Source organism: Biomphalaria glabrata, chromosome 10, assembly GCF_947242115.1.
Source record: "Biomphalaria glabrata chromosome 10, xgBioGlab47.1, whole genome shotgun sequence".
Taxonomy (NCBI): Eukaryota; Metazoa; Mollusca; class Gastropoda; family Planorbidae; genus Biomphalaria; species Biomphalaria glabrata.
In genome coordinates this window covers 35,291,269-35,314,005 of record NC_074720.1, presented here as the reverse complement: position 1 = coordinate 35,314,005, position 22,737 = coordinate 35,291,269, and the positions used below count along the sequence as shown (strand labels likewise).

Sequence of the window (22,737 nt, the reverse complement as noted above, 5' to 3'; positions counted from 1 at the left end):
AGCATACATTCTAATGTACATTGAAAGCATACATTCTAATGTACACTGAAAGCATACATTCTAATGTACACTGAAAGCATACATTCTAATGTACACTGAAAGCATACATTCTAATGTACACTGAAAGCATACATTCTAATGTACATTGAAAGCATACATTCTAATGTACACTGAAAGCATACAATCTAATACATGTCATAGCAGATGCAACATAAAGCTTGACAGATGAAAGAGTGCACTAAGTGATACGACCTAATCAATAGAAATGATTTCGTGAAAGCAAAGAGCTATTGCCTGTTTCGAACACTGCGATTTTTTTTCTCTAACATATTTAGTTGCCTTTAATGGAAAGGAATAGAGAAAGACGGTCAACGAATCATGTATGGTGCCCCAACGGTTCAGCAGACTAAGGAATAGGTAAAGGTGAATGGAGCTTTAAAGGGTCTATTTAAACTAAAGTCCTGATTTTTATATCCAGAATATTGGCGTTTATTTTTTTTTTTAAATTGGAGAAGTAAGGTGGTTTAGATTTGTTTCCAGGCTTTCTATTGTTTTTATAACCAGAACATCCCCATTCCGTTTTTTTATTTCAATAAACGCGTTCATAATTTAAGGATCCCCCTAACATACTTTTTAGCCCGTGAATTAGTCTTCTGTTACACCAGGACTGGATGTAAGACACTGCAAGACTACGGCTACAAGGGGGCTTCCACATTTCAAAAGTATACTTTTTTTTTTAAATTAATGTGCAATAAGAAAATATGAGAAACGAAACGAAATTTGCAAGAACCCTATTTACTTTATCCCAAATGTTGCATGCTTTTAGATTAATTCATATTAGATTAAATGCAGCAAGAAGGTTAGGGGCCTCCACAACAATTCTACCCAACATCCCCACTTACTAGAACCCGGCGCTAGGTACACCAATTCTTTTTGTGTTCGAAATTTTCGTATGCACATCGGTTGCATATGTATATGTCCCTTGTGTTTGCTATTATTGGTCTTGTCCTCCCACTTGCTTCAGATGTCTGTTGGGTTCTTCACACTGCGCCGCCCCTCGATATGCTGGTTTTTCCCTGTTGAGGAATGCCAGGTTCAGATCATGCGTTGGGTCAGGCTATTGATGAGCCGGCGTGAGACTAAATGAGGCAACCGACCTGCGGTGTAAAGGGAGCCCCTACTGGCATATTGCTTCCCGAGTTATTGCTGTGAGGCGTGGCTTTTCATTTCATAACTTACTTGTATTTTTAATCACGTAAATGATGTAATCGCCGTGTATGTCATTGATACCCGCTACATGTTTGAAACCGATCATCTCAATACATTTCATGAATTAAATAGTTAAAGGCGTTCCATGTGTGGTCGTGTGCGTTCCGAACTGTCGTCCCGGGTTCGAACTCTGCCCGCCGCCAACCCCCGGAGTCCTGCAGGAGGTTTGGGCTAGGGTGACGTCATCTTCATTTCTGAAGGAATGCTTGAAACTCAATTCACGTTTGTTAGTCGTTGAAACTTCAGAAAGCTGTCAGGCCCAGGACGCAAGCCTTAGGTACGTGAGAGCTAACCTGAGAGATACATTCTGTCATGTTGGGGGCACAGAATTTTTTTGGTTTATTTACTGTGTGTATTGGAAAGGGGGGGGGAGTATAAATGGCATGACTTTGTTGAATAAACTGGTACCACTGTGTACATATCATTTAGGCTTTACCCAGTGATAGGCCTTCTTGTCTTTTAAGGCTAGTACCTTGCTTTTTTTTTTTTTGCCCGTAGCCTATACACGTTTTACTTAGTACGAGGTGCAATCTTACATTCATGGAATCAAAATGTCAAGGACGCGTTCATAATGCATTTTTTCTCTTTATCACTAATGATTATCTTGAAGTGGTTGTAATGGGTTTGAGATAATTGGGCCGCTCGTGTTTGGTCCGCAGTCCGGCCTCGCCGTTTGTTGTGTGTTGTCAGCTATTGGAATACTGGGGTTTTGTCTTTGTTTTATTCCAAATTCTCAACACGGACTGATCATAAACACATGGTTTGTCATTTAGCGCTTCCTTGAACTTTTTTGTTTGTTTTTTTTACTCCGCAGACTTCTAAATCTAGTGCTTTTTTTGTTCATGTAAAAGCTGGATAGATTTATTACAGTTTGCATCATTTGCAAGTCTCGTCGCCAATCATTAGTGTCATTATTGTAAAATGTATACCGCTTCTTTGTTCGTTTACGAGATATTCCTCTACTTCGTTCTGATTTTAGTTGGATATAAGTTTATCTTTGTTTTTTTGTAACTTTTTTTACTATACTTTTTTTAAGCTAACAATAACCAAAGATAATTAAAATATGCTATAGTTCTAGATCAATTTACTGGAGACTTATGCAGTGACTTAAAAAAAATATTCTTTTTTGTGTGGGACTACTAAAAGCTTACCGAACTTACGATTGCAGATTCTATGAACTTTTTGTTGAAGATTATTTCCACCGTGAATATTTTTCTTTGTTTTAGATGTTTTGGACATTCTTTCAGAATTTGTAAAATTATTACATGCTAGTCCAAACCTCCTACAGGTTGGCAGGGACGACAGTGGGTAGTATTTGAACCATATTTTTTTTTACAAATTAATATTAATAGCAATTATCCACTCACTATGCATGCTTTCTTTATATAAAATAAGTCTGTGGGAGTATTATTAGGGGAAGCAGGTCATAATTGTCTAATACTTTCCCCGTTTTTCTTTTAAAATAGTAGACACCACGGTTGTTAAATGTATGGCATAGATCTCTTTTGTTTTTTTGTATAATTATAGCTAGGCCTTCTGTCAATAAATTATTTCCTTTTTTTTTTTCCTTTAACAGTTTTAAAGCTCTGGAAAACAATAATTTGAACAAATAAAAAGAGAAATGGACTTTGAAAGCTTGAAGAAGAGATGTGAGGCTGCAGGTCAAGGTCATCTCCTACAGTTTTGGGACAAACTTAATGAAGAGCAGCAGCAGTCACTGGCATCTGAAATATCTCACATCAATTTAGAAGTTAGTCATACATCATGTAACACTCAAACATCAATTTAGAAGTTAGTCATACATCATATAACACTCAAACATCAATTTAGAAGTTAGTCATACATCATACAACACTCAAACATCAATTTAGAAGTTAGTCATACATCATATAACACTCAAACATCAATTTAGAAGTTAGTCATACATCATATAACACTCAAACATCAATTTAGAAGTTAGTCATACATCATATAACACTCAAACATCAATTTAGAAGTTAGTCATACATCATATAACACTCAAACATCAATTTAAAAGTTAGTCATACATCATATAACACTCAAACATCAATTTAGAAGTTAGTCATACATCATATAACACTCAAACATCAATTTAGAAGTTAGTCATACATCATATAACACTCAAACATCAATTTAAAAGTTAGTCATACATCATATAACACTCAAACATCAATTTAGAAGTTAGTCATACATCATATAACACTCAAACATCAATTTAGAAGTTAGTCATACATCATATAACACTCAAACATCAATTTAAAAGTTAGTCATACATCATGTAACACTCAAACATCAATTTAGAAGTTAGTCATACATCATATAACACTCAAACATCAATTTAGAAGTTAGTCATACATAATATAACATTCAAACATCAATTTAAAAGTTAGTCATACATCATGTAACACTCAAACATCAATTTAGAAGTTAGTCATACATCATATAACACTCAAACATCAATTTAGAAGTTAGTCATACATCATATAACACTCAAACATCAATTTAGAAGTTAGTCATACATCATATAACACTCAAACATCAATTTAGAAGTTAGTCATACATCATATAACACTCAAACATCAATTTAAAAGCTAGTCATACATAATATAACACTCAAACATCAATTTAGAAGTTAGTCATACATAATATAACACTCAAACATCAATGTAGAAGTTAGTCATACATAATATAACACTCAAACATCAATTTAGAAGTTAGTCATACATCATATAACACTCAAACATCAATTTAGAAGTTAGTCATACATCATATTACACTCAAACATCAATTTAGAAGTAAGTCATAAGAAAAACATATTCTAAGGAAAAAAGTTTTATAAAATATTTTTTTTTCCTTGCTTCTTTTGTTCCTAATATACAAGTTTTTATGATGTAATCTGAATGTTTTCCATAGAGAATTTTAAGTTTTCAATAGTATTTTATTTGATATTGATATTTGATATTGATATTTGATATTGATATTTGATATTGATATTTGATATTGATATTTGATATTGATATTTGATATTGATATTTGATATTGTGTTGACCAGGAGGCCAATGAATATTTCCAAGAAGCTGACCAATCCCTCAAAGAAAACAATGAGAAAATAGATGAACATCTTCAACCCTTGGAGCCAGCTGTTTGTGGTAGTGTAGCCAGAAGTACAGACGAGGTCTTAGACAAATACAGAAAAATTGGTATGCTCATTTTAGAGATTCAGTCTAAACAAAAAAATATAAAATATATTTTAACAAGAATTCTAAGTAATCTTGGGCATGATGGCCAAGTGCTTAAGTACTTGCCTTCTGAACTGAGTGGGTCTCAAGTTGGAATCCCAGTTTTGACTTTGATTTGATTCAGGATTTTTAGGACGCTCCTGAGTCCTCCATACCGTACATACATTGGGGAAGTAGTGGCGGTTGGTCATTACAAACAGATGAGCTTTACATCATCTACCCCATAGTTTGCAAGGTCTGAAAGGGGTTCCTTTACCTTTACCCTTTACTAGTAAGTAATAAAATTAATACACCTAAAGATCATCAGTCTTGGCACCACTGCTTTAGATGTTATGGAATAAAGTGTAAACCCTAGGTATTTTATTAGACATTAGATAGTAAAGTAAAGTTTCTTTTTCAGACCTTGCTATCCACGGGGCAGATGATATTAAGGTCATCTGTTTCTGTGGCTAATGGTTAACAAGCTGGGTGTCATGTGGCCATAACAACATCCAACCGCCTTTACTTTCCCCAACTAAAGTCAGATACCCATTGGAGTTGTGTGGACTCAGGGGTGCCCTGAAAATCCTGAAATTCAAACTCCCAGTCTTCACCAAGATTCAAACACAGGACTCCAGGTTCAGAAGCCAAGTGCTTAACAACTCAGCCACTGCACCCCCATATGTTTTAGAAGCTCTGTGTAAATAGGTTGCCTATTATTTATATGCATTTTATATTTACTCGAGGAAGAGAATTGATTTGGTTGCTTCAGATTATCACTCTGTTTGAGATAAAATATGATATGCAGAATAAGGATTTTCGTCCATATTTCCTTATTCGCTGTTGTAGGTCTGACGGCTATAGGCAACAATGAAGTTGCTGTACTACTGCTAGCTGGAGGTCAGGGCACAAGACTGGGAGTTCCATACCCGAAAGGAATGTATGATGTGGGTCTCCCTTCTGGGAAAACTCTGTACCAATTACAAGCAGAAAGAATATTCAAGCTGGAACAGCTGGCCAAACGAGAAACTGGTCAAACCTGTTATGTCCCTTGGTAAGCTAAAAACTGATATCATTCACAAGAAACCTTTTTATGTAGTTTTATTGTATTTCAAGCTGCTTATAAATTCAATTTTAATAATGTATGTATTGTTAGGCGCTTCCGCACTGTGTTTCATGAAGATAAATCAAACGAAGGTAACATTCAAAATAACGAAATCCAATAATACAGGCAATATAAGATAGTCGACGGTGATAGCAATTGTCGAACATGACATTTAATAATAATGAAAGGAACTGTTAAATATCATCAAGCTAAATCTCTACTTCAATTACTAAAGCCGACCCAAAAGTCTTCTGTTTACTTCCTAAATGCTAGTCTTGTTTTTTAATTCATTCAGTCATTGTCTCTTGGTCAAAACTTCACTTTACTTTAATAAAGTTCCTTTAACCTTGAAGCCTAGTAACATGTGCGTGCAGCTCAACTAAAAGAACAGGTTATAACAAAAAGAATTAGTATGTTCTTATAAATGATCAATTGACTGTCACTTTCATATAATAGTCCTGGCCATTTCCCTAATGTTGAGGGGAATAAAAGTTGCATAAAAAACAAAATGCACAGATTAGAAAACACAAGTTAGGAAACAAGAGAAGATTGGCAGACTAGATAAGAAGTTGGTAAACAATTTTTTTTTTTAAATGGCCCCTATGCACATATAGTGCATTTACTTTAGCAATGTACAGCTTTAGACCATGATCTTTTGACCAATTTATGAGGTTCTACTTTAAATATTATAGATCCAACTTATCTGGTGATCAGTGGCATAACTAGGGATTTGGGGGCTTGACCTATTTAGGGGCCCCTGCATCCTGACATTCGACATTGGTGCAGTAAATAAGTAAAATTACTGAAAAATAATTATTAAGACTCTTAATGAATAATACCTTTGTTTATTGTCGAGATAATGCACAAGCTAGACATCTTAATTTATATCGCCTCAGATCGTGCATTCTGTGCAGCAAAGGTATCTATAACATCATCTAGATTAACGCTGTCTAGCAAGATCGCATGGCAGTGGCATATTATATATTATTAGCTAAGCCATTGTTTCTGATATCCACAAGATTCACACTATGATGAATCAAACAGAAAGAATAAAAGTATTTCTTTGAAGCAAGTTTACAGCTCTCCTACATCATTTCTATTGTCATGAAAGCCTCTTGATGCAAACTAACTTTAAAACTGTTTATTGAGTACAGACATGAATATTTATCCTATTGAGTCAACACATCAATGTTTGCCAATTTTGAACTTCCTTCTTCAGGTACATCATGACCAGTGAACACACCAAAGAAGCCACAGAGAAATTCTTCCATAAAAACAATTACTTTGGTCTGCAGAAGGAAAACATTATCTTATTTGAACAGAGTCTGCTCCCTTGCTTTGACTTCAATGGGAAAATTATATTAGAATCTCAGTCCAAAGTAGCCCTGGCACCAGGTATAGTACAGTGGAAGAATTGTGAGGTACATTTTAGTCCACTTTGGACTAGAAAATTGTTCTTTTCTAGATCCACACATCACAAAAATACTAAAGACTACTTATTGATATTAAGCAAATAGTTTTTATTTGGTTTCTTCTCTGGGCCACACCATCATGTGTCAATTCAGATAGCTGCATCTCATATTGAGGAAGGAACATAAAGTGCTGTTGGTCACCCAACACTCACAGATTTTTAGAAAATGATTCAGAAACTACAAAATTTCTGCTAAATTTGTTAATTTCTTGAAGCAATATACATGTTTGTCATCCTTTCACTTGAAAAAAAAAAGCACTAAAATTTGACCCATTTCCCCCCTCATGTTTCCCAAAGAAAAAGAGCTACACAAATAGTTGTGTGGTCCTTAATTATACAGATAGCTGTGTAGTCCATAATTTTACAAATAGTTGTGTGGTCCTTAACTATACAGATAGTTGTTTGGTTCTCAATTTTACAAATAGTGGTGGGGTCCTTAACTTATGCTAATAGTTGTCTGTGCTTAAGATGGCTGCCTGGTCATGTGGTATGCACACTGGACAATCGCTCAGTCCTCTCAACGGTTCTTGGTTCATACTCTAGCTGCTGCCATCTCCCATGGTCTTGTGGGTTTGGGCTAGGATGTAGATTATCTTCAATTCTGAAGGAACATCTGAAACATGTAAAACATTTTACAAACAAATAGTTGTGTGGTCCTTAACATAAAATCATTTGTTAATACTTTTAATCAACTTGTAATTAATCATTGCAATTATCTGTTCGTTATCTCCGCTTAAAATCTCTCTCTAAAAAACATTTGTTGATTTGTAGTTACTTTTGTCTATCAACCTTGTTGAAAAACAGCTTTGTTGAATTCCCGACAGCCAAAAAAATAAATAACATGACACTTAAGTTTACTTTAGTTTTACCAAATACAAAGATTAGTCCTATTAATATTTCTTTTAGCTCATCAAGTTTCATTAAAGGTGGGAACATCTGTTTATATTGTTTTGAAGTCAAATGATAAAACTGTTATAGAGAACAGACTTCTTCAGTGTTTGGGATGTTATAGTCTTCTCACATTTTCTCATTGTTTCTCTCTTCAGCTGGTAATGGAGGCTTGTACCAAGCCCTCAGGAACCAAGGAATGCTTGATGAAATGTCTGCCCGGGGGTTGAAGTATGTTCATGTTTACTGTGTGGACAATATACTGGTCAAAATGGCTGACCCAGTGTTTGTGGGCTTCTGTCTGTCAAAGGATGTTGAATGTGGAGCCAAAGTAAGATTCTTTGTTTGATTGGAATTTTTTTTTTTTTTGGGGGGGGGGGGGGGGTTACACATTTCTCTGTGTGAATTAAATGTTAAAAAAGAATCATTATGTAACTAAGATTAGGAAAATGCTAGTAACAGTTTTACAAAAAAAGATTGTTAAACATTTTCAGAACGTATATTATTGTAATAAAAATTAATAAAGATTTTTAAAAATTTGATTTATAACTGTTGGGAAACAGCTGAAATGTAGTCCCTGTAAAAAAAAAGGGTACTCATTTTTTAGCGTAAAAGAATAGGGGAGCAGATGATATAAAGCTCATCTTTTTATGGCCAGCACAACAACCAACCTCCTTTACGTCCTCGATGTATGTTAAGTAACCATTAAAGTTCTGTCAACTCAGGGGCGTACTAAAATCCCAATGCTGAAAATCCAACTCTTCACTGATTTTCAAATACTTTACATGTCAGCCACCATCACCATGCCCCATAAGTAAAGCAAAAGATAAAACATTAAAATGTCAAAAATGAGTTCAAAAACATCAGTCAGTTTTGAAGTTTATTGTGATTCAACTGAAATAATACAATGATGTTTCTGGATTGTAATTTAGCCGACTTGATGTTTCAGGTAGTAGAGAAAACTCTACCCAAAGAAGCTGTGGGTGTTGTGTGTAAAGTGAATGGCAAGTACCAAGTGGTAGAATACAGTGAGATTACTCTCAAGACTGCTGAGAAGAGGACAGCAGACGGCAGACTTTTGTTCAATGCTGGAAACATCTGCAATCATTTCTTTAAGGTTGATTTCCTAAAATTTGTTTGCAAGTAAGTGACCATGATAATGCTGTCAAATTAGCTTAACAATATTTTTTTTAGAAAGAGAGCCTTGACTTTTAAGTTGTAGAACTAAAGCTCTGGTTATGAGTTCTTATAGAGACTAGAATTTTGAGTTCAGATTTCAACTTCTGTGGCTTCTGGTTTCTGTTAGAAAGATTAAAAGAGGTTGGTCATTGTACAGGCAATATGACACTTAGTAATTGTTGGTCACAGAAATGTCACCTGTCCACCTAAAATCAGTCAATAGAAGGCATTAAGCCATGAACAGTTACACTTGCTTTAAAGACTCAAGCTCTGACCCTTACTGCCTATGAGTGCTTGGGGCTAAACCTGACAGCTGTGTGTTTCTCATCGTAATATAAATAAATGTACTAGAGCATTTGGGAATCCAGTTGTTGGTTTCATTATAATTTGTACAGATATAGAATAAAACCTCAACAACATGTTATTTCATTGTTCCACTTTTGCTATTGTTTATTGACATGAAGAGATGAAGAAGGAGTGGTGACCTTTGCACTTAGTACTCTTGAGAATTTAGTTAGAGTAAACAAAATCTTTCTTTGGGTTAATAGCACATTAGGAATCATTAATTGAAATTGGTTACAAACATTAAAGTTTAAAAAAAAAAAGGAAGAATATTATGTACTTACATAAGTTAACATATAACATTAGCCATTAGTTGTTTTTTTTTTTATATTTTAGAAAAGAAAATGAATCCCAGCTAAAACATCACGTGGCTAAAAAGAAAATCCCATACATTGACAGTAATGGCCAGTTACAGAAACCAGATTCTCCTAATGGAATTAAAATGGAGAAATTTGTCTTTGATGTTTTCCATTTTGCTCAGTAAGTTTGAGCCATAGTTTAATTTTGAAGTTAAAAATAACAAATAGTTACATTTTATTTTAGGTGTCTCTTAGGTTTGATCTTTTATTGATTTCATACTATCCAAACTCAAAGCATATTTCATCATCATCCGTAAATGAGGCTTGTGTAATTTCTTGTTGTTTGGTGATTTTTTATTGTCAGGAATAGCTTTAATTCCTTGGCCTCTGCAGACTCCAATATCAACTTAAAATAACAGTTACACCCATTCTGTAACTCAACCTGTGAGTTTCTGCAGACTCCAATATCAACTTACAAGTAATAATTACACCCATTCTGTAACTCAGCCTGAGTTACTGCCCTTGATAATTTTAATCCCCATGTTATACAGTTAGTAAAAAGAGCAATTCTAGTCAAAATAAAATTTAAAAAAAAAACACAATAAATAGATGATCTTGAAAATCAGTGTTTCTCAAACATTTACAATTGGCATTTTCAGAAACAAAACAAAAATAGTTTCAAAATTCTGATGTATGAAAGAGATCTAGACTAGAATTGTATTGGCAAATAGGTTTTGAAATTTCCTCTTTAACAGAGCTTTTTATATTTTCATGATATGTCAATTGATTTAGAATACAATTTATGAAACATTGGTTTCACATATGAATTTAAGCCAGACTGCAAATACAAATAATTTTAGGCCCCTTAAAAAAAAATTCTGCCCTTTGTGGCAGAAATTCACACCCCACAGTTTGAGAAATGCTGAAGTAAAGTTTATCTCCATAAAGATATTCATCAAACTATTGTTTCAATAACAGTAGATTTCTGAAGGCCCATCCCCTCACAATAAAATGAGTAGTTGATCTACAACGCATCATATCTAAAGACAAAAACATGAATAGGTGATCATTTTTTTGGAGGGTTGGGGGGTTTGTCACTGAAATCAACATTGCAACTGCTTTGAGAATTTAAAAGGTCACATATTATTTATTGGCCCTATCTGAATTATTATTGGTATGCATAAATCTACTTTCATGTAAACATAAGTTTGGTGAATGTTGAGTTGGCATAACTTTATGTATACACATAAATATTGGTGAATTGTAGACAATGGTAGAATGGGTTACATATTTGTCTTGTAGTTTGTAGTATAATCATTTGGGAAGGAGCGCAGCTTTTCTGACACATTGTTTTGTAAACTTCCCTAGTAAAACCACAAAATCTCTAGTATGAACATATTGAATTTCTTTTTTTTTCTCTTTCTTTTGATTTAATTTCTTTTTTGTCTTTTTGGTTTTATGACATTAAAAAGAGAGGGAACAATCGTAACATAACATGTATTAAATATATGTTATATGAGCTTTTTAATGCAGATACGCTTATACATATAAATAGATAAATTATTGATTATCATAGTTAATAAAAACAGTGGTAAATTTCAGGCATACAAAAGACTGCCTCGATTAAAAATTCAAACTTTAACTATTGAACATCCATGATGAATCTGCCGTAGTTACCACTGTTTTGAAATGCTTTCATTAAACATTCATATACACTTTTAGCTGGTTTATTTTTTACTAACGGGGTTTTTTTTCTTTTTTTTTTTTTTTGTTTGTCTGTCTGTGGTTTGTTTTATGTTTTATCTGCATTGTTGTTTTTTGTTGTTGTTTTTTTTTTCTGCTTAATTTTTATGCCTGCTTTATTCTGCATGGACCACAACTAATCATTAACTCATCACCTTCTTATTTGCTAATATCACATAATTTGATTTGATGCTTGAATTTTAATCCATTTTTGGGGGGTGGTTGGTTTGTGCTTGTTGGTGAATTTAATTTTGTTTAACAATTTTGGAAATTCTTTCTTTTTGTTCTAACCCTGCATAATCAACTACTAAAATTTTTTATTTCTTCCAACTTCCGTTTTTTTTTTTTGTTAATTTAATTGTGGTTTAAATTGAAAATAATTTTTTTTATTGTAAAAACAAAAATGATGAAATTTGTAAAATATTTGCATTTTGGTCTTGACTGTTGATTCTGCTAACACAACAACAAATGCCGACACCTTCTCTCTCGTTCTTGTTAACCCTGCCCCCACCCTTTTCACCTTGACCTTGTTGTGCTTGGTTTTGTTTTGTGTTTGTGTGTTTTCACCAATGTGCTAGGAATTTTGCTGTCTGGGAGGTGCTTAGAGAGGATGAGTTCTCTCCCCTGAAGAATGCAGATGGGCAGCCAAAAGACACACCCACGACATGCAGAAATGACCTAATGAGCTTGCACCATAGGTTTGTGCTTGCCGCTGGAGGGACATTTGTCCATTCTGATGGAACACCCTATACAGACATACAAAGGTTAGCAATTATTTTTATTTATTCTTTGTTGTATCTGTTTCTCTTGTGTCTTCATATATTAAATGTCATTGCTGAACATATTCTAACATAATAAATTTTTATTTGATCAATATTTTATAGCTTTTCAGTTAAGAAATTTTTTTTGTTGTTTAATTGGTACCACTAAATATTTTTGCTAATTTAATTTTTTGTTTCATTTCTAAAATGTTTGTTAAATACTTATAAATTATTAGTAAAAATTAAATGAATCAACAATTATTAGAGAATAAAGAGTCCCTGTAATAAATCAGGTCACTTATAGAAGTGGCTGTGTGTCATTTTGTGCTATAGATCAGAACATTTAGGATATGTCAGTATGACCCATATTTTGTTTCTTTGTCACTTCATCTGGGATCAAAATTCTTTTTAATGTTTTTATGGCTGTATTAATTATAGATACAAGTCTTGCATATTAAGTCATTTAATTTTAAACTTATATCATTACCATTCCAACATCTAATCTAAATCTTTTTTTTTTTGACATATCCTTTTTATCTGCTGTGCCAAAATGTAACTTTATTGAACAAATGTTTTGCATTTGATGCATTCTGATATAGAAACATCTTTATGATAAAAATATATATAATGTTTTATAGAACGTATAAAATAAATGCATATTAATGCTCTTGGTTTATTTATTTTTAGATATATTAAAAGTGTATGGAAATGGGTAAATAAATATCTGTCAGCCATTAGATAAAATTTTCAAACAAAATGTTTTTCTGAGAAAATTTTTTATTTAAAGTTTGCTTTAGTAGACAAAAATCAAGAGTACATAAAGCAATAAATAATAGATTTATGGATGAGTAAATTACACAATTGTTTGAAGAAATGTGATCCTTTTTTTTTCTCCTGTGATATGCTTTCAGTGAGAGCCAATCATTGTTGGAAGTTTCAATATGTTGTTGTTTCATGTCTTTCAAATTGTTACTATACTAGATCTCTGTTAACTTTCCAAAATTAATTATTAAATTAAACCAGTTCTTCATTAGAAATTTGATTAAAGGACCAACTTTATTTTTTAAGATAACTGGTGCTTATCATTTAGAATTTATTACTTTGCCAACTGGCTATTTAGAACAGGACACATAATAAGTTAATACTTGTTTATTAGTATAAATCAAAGCTGTTATAATTGATTGATTCACATCACAGTTTAAAAGAAAATTTGACAGCATAATTCAAGTCTTAACTTCCTGTAGTTTAAAATGTTAATTTAATACGAGACAAATGTTGACTATTAACTTTTAACCTTGTTGTATTTGTTAACACAAAATGCATGTGCATGGTTTGTTGTATATTTTATTGTCTTGATTCTTCAGAAATAATAACGTTGAAGAAAATGGGTGCAAGAGGTAAGTATCTCTTCTGTTTTTCTTTTAACATGTGATGCTCCCCAAAACTATATATATCGTGTGTTATGATACTGACCTAAACTACAGAGATGTCATTCAACATTAAACATTATGTCATTGGTCTATCAAACTTGAACAATGTATAAGATCAAGTATATTAAACAAAAATTCAATTAACTGCTAAAGCTCTGACCATTTATAAGTTGGTATATTTATGTATTTATTAAGTTAGGGTTATGGTTAATTATCCTAGTACAGATAATTTCTGTCTATAGTCTATAACTTAATTATGAAAATGTATTTATAAGTATTAAATTAAAGATTTCTTAATCACTTTCTGTCCCTTTTGTTCTGCCCACTTTTAATTTGAAGAAAAGTTTATGTAAAACCCACTTTAAATAAATGAGAGAGTTTACACACATAATTATTATTTCTAAAGCTAATTTTACTTTTCACTAATTATGACATTTAAATTAGAAAAATGTACGTGTCCTTAAAAATTTGCTTATGTTTTAGGAAGCATTACAACTCAAGAAAACAATGACTTAAAACTAAACAAAATACTTTTAAAATTGCATTGTATTGTTTTAAATTTATTTTTATAAAGCAATTGAATGTTTCATAATGATGATATATTGGTAAATTAATTGTAAAATAAGAGGCGCTATTATTATAATGTTAGCTGAACTGAATTCAACCAACTCTCTAATATGGAATCATGTTTAACTTTTGACTTTTCTTGTGTGCATAGTCAGCAAAGTCAAGATGAAGAAGATACCATTATAGTTGAAGTGTCCCCTCTGGTCTCGTGTTATGGAGAGGTTAGTAATGATCCTTCATTATCTATTTGTAGACAAAGTTTTATCATAGTTTTATTACATTGAATTATCCAAGTTCCTTCCCCCTAACCACCTTCTCCATCCTTTCCATTCTATATATAGCATAGTCTATCAATAACTAGTTGGGAGGCATCTTGAGGTGTGTAAATACTTATAATGCTGTCAATTCAATGGTCTTGATTTGGAATGAATCCCATTTCAGTTTGAAACATGGATGTTTGTTTCAGTTACCACCTCTGATACATGGCTCATATGATATTAATAAGGGAAAGTAAAAGTCTGTTTGTTCATCATTAGCCTAGGCACTCTGATTAATTGGATGCAGTTTGACATGAGACTCGAGTCATCTTTGAGTCATCTTTTCTAATGTTAAAGTCAACACACAACTAGTCTAGTCCTATTTTAAACATAATTCCTTTGATGCTAATACATTTTCTGGCTTCCTCTGCTTTGACGTCATTTCCATTCAAAACATGCATTAGCATCACTCTACACTCATTCTGCACTGTACGCCAAGTATGACTTATTTAATTCTGATTTACTTACGGGCAATAAAGATTATTATTATTATTATTATTATTACATATATCACTAGTATGCATTTATCGAGATTATTATACTATCCATTTATCTCTACTTTATAGAATGTTTTTTATTTAGTACTTTCCCCATGCTAGCTTCTTCTTCTTCTTGAAACTGTCAGGTAGAGTTGAGCCTTTGGCTCTTGGATCTCTAGGCCTGAATGAGAACAATGTACACTGTTCTGTCTAGCGGGTGGGTAAGAGGCCGCGTACACTAAGACCCCCCTCCATTTTTTCTTTTCTATACCAGGCTAACCGTACGGGAGATGCCATTTATGTAACAGCGCCTGGATTGTGACAAGGTTGTGGGAGCTTTTTTACAACTCTGTGCAGTGCAATGAGGATGCTCTTGCACCCCCTTAGACACCCCCACGGGAGTCTTGTTTTGCTACCCTTTAGCCTAATCGTTTCCTCTTACGATCGTTTCCACCCGGGCGCCACTATGAGGCAGGGTAGCATGCCCGGGCATGCTAGCTTAATGAAGTCTGACCTTCAAGCTCCTTTGAATTTAGTCATCTACATTCTACTCTCCCTTGCTAAGTTGACTTGGTAGTCTCTCTAGTTACTTTCTGTATAAAATATTTTATACATTAATTTCTATGAAGTGAATTTTCAAAATAGTACAAATGTATATATGAGTAAATAGCCAGTCTTCCGTGATGCCCATGTAAGAAAATAAAGGAAGAAAACAAAGTTTGGGTAAAAGTAGTTCACACATTGATTGGGCTCAAAAATCTGCCCTTGGGTTAGGAAATCTTCTTCTTCATTCTCATTTTACATATTTGGAGGGTTCAGATCAGTAGTCCTATATCTGAGATGAACCATGCAGTGGCTTCCAGGTCAGGCAGTTCTCAGTATCTTTTTTGTTCTGTAGGAGGGTTTTTTTGGCCAGAGTCTTGTTCGGGCCTCTTGATATAGTTGGGTTAGTAAATTATTATTCCCATTTTTTTTTTGTTTTTTGTATACATTATTACTTCTTAGCCCAGACTTCCTGTGGGACAGCAAGTTGTGGCAGCAAGCATGTTTGATATTGGGAATCCTTTGCATATATGAACCAAGTGATAAAGATTATCCAGTCTTGGGGTCTAGCTTTAAGATATCAATCTTAAATATTTGGGGGGATGGCACAGTTATAGATCCTGAATTTACCTAGCTCAAATCAGGTACCTAGCCTCATCTAGGGAAAGTAAATTCAGTTGGTTATTTAGCTGTCTGCAGAACACCCTCAAAAATAAACATCATCTGTCATGCAGAACTCTTAGGTGCATGGTGGTCTTGTGGTAGCTGAGTGGTAAAGCATTTGGCTTCCAAACTAAGGTGTTTTTAAAACACCCCTGATCCCAGTCAAATCTAATAGGTACCTGACAGCATTTGAGTAAAGTGTAGGTGGTGTGTCATTGTGTAGGCTGCATGACACCCTCGTAGAAACAGGTGACCTTTACATCATCTGCCCTATAAATTTCATGGTCTGAAAGGAGTACTTTTACTTTATGGACGTCAATATCTCAAATGAGATTCGACTTACATTATACACCATATGGAAGTTAGTGAGTTGCAAACATTTAAATTTCTTAATTCAGTCTCAAATAAAATGCTTATGTTCTCAAAATTCTATATTTATGATTTGCATAAATGTATGTCTCGAATTAATTTTGTTCTCAAACAGGACTTGGATGAGATAGTTAAAGGCAAGCACTTCAAACCACCACTAGTCATAGAGCTCGGTGAGGACAAAAAGGTTGTCATTAAGGAAGGAACCAGTTAACAGCATTTGGATCTTAGATTTCATTTAACTTGTACATGTAGTAGCATCAACTAATTGGAAAGGAGTTTAGATTTGATTGGTTCAGTATTTGGCTAAATTTTGTGCTTGTTATTCTACCATTGTTGCTTATTAAGTTAACCTCAGATTTACAAATATACATGTATCAGTGGATCATTACATGAAAGCGTATCTTGCTATGTTCATAAATTTCTGAACTTAAAGTATTAAATTTACTAATTATGCACAATGATGCTGGCAAAGACTGCTGTATTTATTTATTTATTGACTGTGTATCACATTGTTTTAAATTTGTCAAGCAAGTTTATTTGGTCAATTATACATTGTACCTTATGTACCTAAGGCAGGCGAGTTTTGTGATCCCTGCTAGGTTGTCGAGGCCACATTAGTTAAATGATGCCACTTAAATAGCTATTTCCACATTTTATGTATGTTCAGTTCTAAAACATTGTGAAAAATGTTAAACTTTATATTTTATAGATAAAAACTATATGAGATTATCAATTTTATCTAATGGAAACACTATAGCAGGAAGTTTTTATCTTTAGTGGTGCTTCTGATTTTGGTTTGAAACCTATGGTGTGGCTCAACTTGTCCATGATGAAGACAGAAGTGGAAAATGAAAAATTATGTTTTTCTGTTATGCTTAATGTAACTAAAAACCATATTTATAATTGTACCTTTAATCCTTTTCTTTTGCTGTTATAGAACATACCTATCTGTTAGAGTCAAAGATAATCTTTCAATTTTTTATAGTTAATCTCTTCTTTGTATCTCTAAAGAAACAAACAAAACATGTCAGTAGCGTAGAATAGAAGTTATATAAATTCCTATTATTTATTAATCTCTGAAATTTTTCCTTGTTTCCATTTTACCTTCATTTTCATACTGATGGATCTATTTTTTTATTTTAAAAAATTAAATAATCCTTTAACCAATTTAAATACCATAAGCTAAATCATTTTTATTAATAACTGGAGCTATGCATTAGCATGTTTAAATGTTGAAAATCCTTGTCTAGAAAAGATTAACTAGACCAGTTCTGTGGGACTTTGGGTGAACTGCTTCATTTGGCACTGTTTGAGACATGACAGTCTGCATTTGACTCCTGTTGTTACCTTTCTTCTTTCCTGCATGAAGTTTGGGTTATATGGTTCTGCCATCTTTATTTTGTAGCTTTGCTTTTTAAGGTGATAGGAAACATTGGAGTAGTACATTTTATCTTTTTATTAGAAACGATAGGGTCAAGGAAATTTCCTGTCCATTCAGCTTAATGCATTTGCACAGTCTATCTGGGATTGTAAAAAAAAAAATGGTTGGGTTTTTGCCATGATTTGCTTTTAGGTAAAATACTAGCTTATCAAATTATTTCTTTATCATTTCAAACCATTAAAAATCAGCTGGAATTTTTATATCACAAGTGTAAAATATTCACTATTAAGCTTAGCTTTCAAGGCTTGGTTGTCATATATTTTTTTTTAATCAGAAATCTACATTCAGTGCTCATTATTCATTGCTAAATGTATGCTGCAAGCCCATCTCTTTATTAAAAACAAAATGTTTGTCACAAACTATTTTCTCGCCTAATGCTTAAAGTCTTTTACAGGCCTGTTGTCAAATTTTTTAATATATTTTTCATATGTCATGGAATTTATGGTGTACCATATGGGGGACCAACTGTTGACTACGTTGTTATAATAGCAAAGAGATAAATCTGCCTTTGACCACCAGCATCTGGACAATTATTAAGATGTCATGTTACTAATTGTTGTACATAGTAATCAAGGACACAACATGACCTTTTTATTTTTTTTGTATGTTACATTTTTAAATGTTTATATTTATATCTATTTATGATGAACCATTTTTTAGTTGTTGTTGTTTTTTTATATATATTTTGGACTAATGTCTTAATTCAGTTTATTTTTAATTCTGAGATGATTAAAAGAAAATGTTTTAATGCCTAGAAGGAATGCAATATAGTTTGTTGCTGATTTTTTTTTTTCAATATTTATATAAAAAAAACTCCATAGTGCTATTTCAAGTTTATAAGATATATTGTCAAAGTAATAAAAAAGAGCTATATAAATGCTTTTTATGTTAGTCGTGTATTGAATTGAATGACTTTCAGAAGTGTATTGAATTGAATGACTCTATCAGAAGTATATTGAATTGAATGACTCTATCAGAAGTATATTGAATTGAATGACTCCATCCGAAGTGTATTGAATCGAATGACACTATCAGAATATCATTTTGAGAATACAAAGAAAATATTATGACAATTTAAAAAAGAAAAACTTCATTTTAATTAACATTTTATTTAATTAGTTGTTTGGGATTTTTTAGAAATCCACAATTTCGTTGCATTGGCAAAGTCACTTTTCTACTTCGGTGTCCCTCTCCCCCCCCCCCTCCCCCCAATTTTCTACTTTTCTAGAATCTGATGAGGAAATTTCATAATTTGTTTGCTTATTTTCATTATTTAGTGGATAATTTGTGTAATTCTTAGATTTCTGTTTGTTTTTAGACATTAATAATTTTTTTATAGTCAGTAAATCTTGTATAGAAAAATGAAAAGAAAATTATGTTAAACAACAAAAATGATTTTTTTTTAAATATATATTTTTATTTCCTTGACTGACTTTATTTATTTTTGCTTCAAGCTAAGACCTATGTTACCAGAATGGGTCACATTTCTAGAAACTTATTGAAGCTAAGTTTTTGAAGGTTTTTAGTTTGATAGGATCATTGTTTAACCTTTGCTCAAGTCAATATGTTGCTTATGTGTAACTTTATATGTATCTTTGTACTTTGAAAGACAAAAGATCAATATCATACCAATAAAAATTAAATAAAAGATTTGTTTGTATAAAATTTATAACTTTAAATATTCCACAATCATTGTTTTTGAATCATTGAGAAGCTTTTACATTATATAATCTCTTCTGTTCTTGTAAAAGATTCTTGGGTAGAGTTCTTTATGTTAGTGAGAAACCTGGTATAGTGCAGTTTTGATTCCATTAATTAATAAATGTTTGAGGTGGGGCATTACCCTTGAAACCTGATTAAAAAGTCTTCAAAAGGCTACAATGGGTAACAGGAATGTTCTAATGTGGATTTTGCTTATAAAGTGTAGAAATTGTGCTATAACATGAGGAAAAAAACTGAAGTCACTTAGCTCTTTTGCAAGCCATACAACATGCTTGCCACAGAAATAAGAATTTCTATATGGGTTGACCCTTCACTCCATAGATAAAACATAATTTTTTTTTCTTTTTAAAGACTAGCATCCTCTCACATCTCTTGACATGCTAGAGTGGTGTTCACTCTTCTTTCAATGTTCATACCAAAAATTTAATACCTGTTTTAAAAAGTTACAATGAGAAGTTTCTTGTTTTCTTTGTTTTTTAATTATTTTATTTTGCTATTTGGAGCCTTGGCTGTATAAAGTATATCTACTAAATAGTTATTTATATTTTGTCTTTGGCATGACATGCCTGAACAAGGGGTTGGTGATACATTTGTAACAGTTCAAGAGTTCAGATGTATGCTATTGTGTTAGTTATTTTAAAATTGTTTGTATATTTCGGAACTGTGAAAGATTTTTTTTCCACACTTAATTGTTTGATCTGTATTTTGTATGCTGTTGAAATACATTTTGTTTCCATTTATTTTTTTTATTGATAATTGTATTTATAATTTTGTGGGCAAATGATTAAACTATAAAATATCTATATTTCTTTAAAGTGTATTTCTAACTTATTGATGCATTAGCTTATTTCATCCTAAAAATCACAAATTAAAAATCCCAGTCTTCATCAAGGCTCAAACCCAAGACCTCTTGTTTCAGAAGTCAGGCACTACAACACTCAGACACCATGCTCCTTGCATCTTATTGCTAATCTAAAATAATTCAACAATTTAATTCTAGTGATCTTATAGATCAGGATCATGACTAACTAGACTAAGCAGAGATAATGAGGGACTGACATAGTGATTGTGGTATTATACTTTGCTGTCCAATCCAGAAAGTAAACCATAGTCCAGCCAACTAGAATGGATTAAGCCAGGGGTGGGAAAATTACGCCACATGCGGCCCGCCAGAATGTTTTAAGCGGCCTAGTTTCCCTTTCAGACCTTGCGGTTTATAGGGCAGATGATGTTAAGGTCATCTGTTTCTGTGGCCTATGGTTAACGACTAACCGCTTTTACTTTTCCCCAACTAATGTGAGGTAACCATTAGAGCTGGGTGGACTCAGAGGCACCCAAAGATCCTGAAATTAAAATTCCCAGTCTTCACCAGGATTCGAACCCAGAAACCCCAGTTCAGAAGCCAAGCGCTTTACGAATCACCCATCGTGCCTTCTTTTATGTGGCCTGCTGACACTTAAAGAAATCAGGTATACTCACACATTAAATATATAAAAATAAATAATTGTAAATATCTGTAGAAATTATTGAAACTTCTGATTCTTATCACTTATAAAGAAGAGGCTAAAAAAACAATGTCTCTAAACATCATTCTAAAAAGTTTTAAGTAAGCAAAGATTTTTCTTATAGGCAATATTTTGAAACATTCAGTGAAAGACACAAACTCAGGCTAAGGTTGGCTTGGAACATGATGGCAAGTGTAACAACTGATGGAACCCGTGCTTCGACTGAGAAATTGAAGGTTTTTAATAAAATAAAGAACAATATCCCAACCATAAACTCAAAATGAGAAAGTTTACACAAAGCTGCATTGAATATCATATATATTTCTTGCACAGTGATGAAATAGCAAAACTTGTACTCTATGTTATTGTTGAAGTACACTAGGTAATTAATAAATTGCATAATTTTTATTTTTTTTTGGAAAATTATTTTTTTAATATTTTATTTGGGGCAACCAAATTCACTTTGCCTATGGCTTCCAATCATCTAAGGCTGACCCTGACTGGCAGTTCCCAGAAGTACTTGAAGATATGGAAACAAAACATTCTGATGTTTGGTAACACAGTAGTATCCACTGGCCTTGCATGGGCAAGGTATTAAGAAGAATATGGAATCTCAAGGAAGACATTATGTTCCATGAAGGACATTGACTGTGACCTTGTTACTAATAATGAAGAGTTGAAGACAGATTTCATGTGTATCATCGGAAGCATAGCAATGTGGTGTTTGCACTTTTCAAACAAAGCTATTCCATTTCTTTAGGCAAGTGATAACAAGTTTTATCATTTTCCTTTGCTGAAAGGTGAAACTATTTCTAGTGTGCAAGACTTATTTGGATTCCTTGATTGTAGAATTTGAAAGCAAATTTTGATACTTCAACAACTAGGAACCAGTTTTCAATACCCCAGCTCACCATTTAATGCAGACGCTGATTCAACTCCAGAGGACATACCTCCAAGCAAATTATGACCTGAAAGAGGAGTTTCAGTCAGTTCTTCCGCAGGAGTTTCATGGATGCCAGAAGCTGTATATCCACACTTGAAATTACTTTGCTGCTAAACTTTCATATTATTTGGGACCACATTCATCTGTGAACAAGCTTATTGTTCAAGTGATAGAACACTGATGCTGAGTGAAAGTAATTTAACAACTGTGACAAAAAAACAACAACTAGTATGCTAACTCCAATGTTTCAGAACTGTCATTTGTAGTGAATTGTGATGTAAAAAGAAAATAACAAAATTCAAAAAAAATATTATTAAAATTAGTTCAAGAATTAGCTAGCTCTTATTGTAATTCCTCAACTGGGAGTGTAAAAATATATATGTGACCCCCCCAGTCGCAATATTTTGTTTATGAGGCCCTCGATAGAAAAAAAGGTTGCCCACCCCTGGATTAAGCCAT

The 22,737-nt window shown here is 32.9% G+C and overlaps 1 protein-coding gene across 7 annotated transcripts in view; it reads left to right on the top strand.

Annotated features, from left to right (window-relative positions):
- Window positions 1–20,239, top strand: part of LOC106061083 (UDP-N-acetylhexosamine pyrophosphorylase-like protein 1) — a 40,765-nt gene extending 20,526 nt beyond the window's left edge. For 5 of the 7 annotated variants that reach the window (XM_056043571.1, XM_056043573.1, XM_056043576.1 and 2 more), the window contains exons 2-12: window positions 2,846–3,019; window positions 4,343–4,490; window positions 5,358–5,562; window positions 6,833–7,008; window positions 8,131–8,303; window positions 8,922–9,115; window positions 9,830–9,973; window positions 12,108–12,299; window positions 13,661–13,693; window positions 14,445–14,514; window positions 16,780–20,239. In XM_056043571.1, the coding sequence (XP_055899546.1) occupies window positions 2,891–3,019; window positions 4,343–4,490; window positions 5,358–5,562; window positions 6,833–7,008; window positions 8,131–8,303; window positions 8,922–9,115; window positions 9,830–9,973; window positions 12,108–12,299; window positions 13,661–13,693; window positions 14,445–14,514; window positions 16,780–16,878 (1,563 nt within the window). In that variant the 5' untranslated portion in view covers window positions 2,846–2,890 and the 3' untranslated portion in view covers window positions 16,879–20,239. Of the gene's footprint in view, window positions 1–1,909; window positions 2,030–2,845; window positions 3,020–4,342; window positions 4,491–5,357; window positions 5,563–6,832; window positions 7,009–8,130; window positions 8,304–8,921; window positions 9,116–9,829; window positions 9,974–12,107; window positions 12,300–13,660; window positions 13,694–14,444; window positions 14,515–16,779 lie in introns of those variants that run through there. The other 2 variants (XM_056043572.1, XM_056043577.1) reach the window with 2 other exon arrangements.
- The last annotated feature ends 2,498 nt before the right edge of the window (window positions 20,240–22,737 follow it).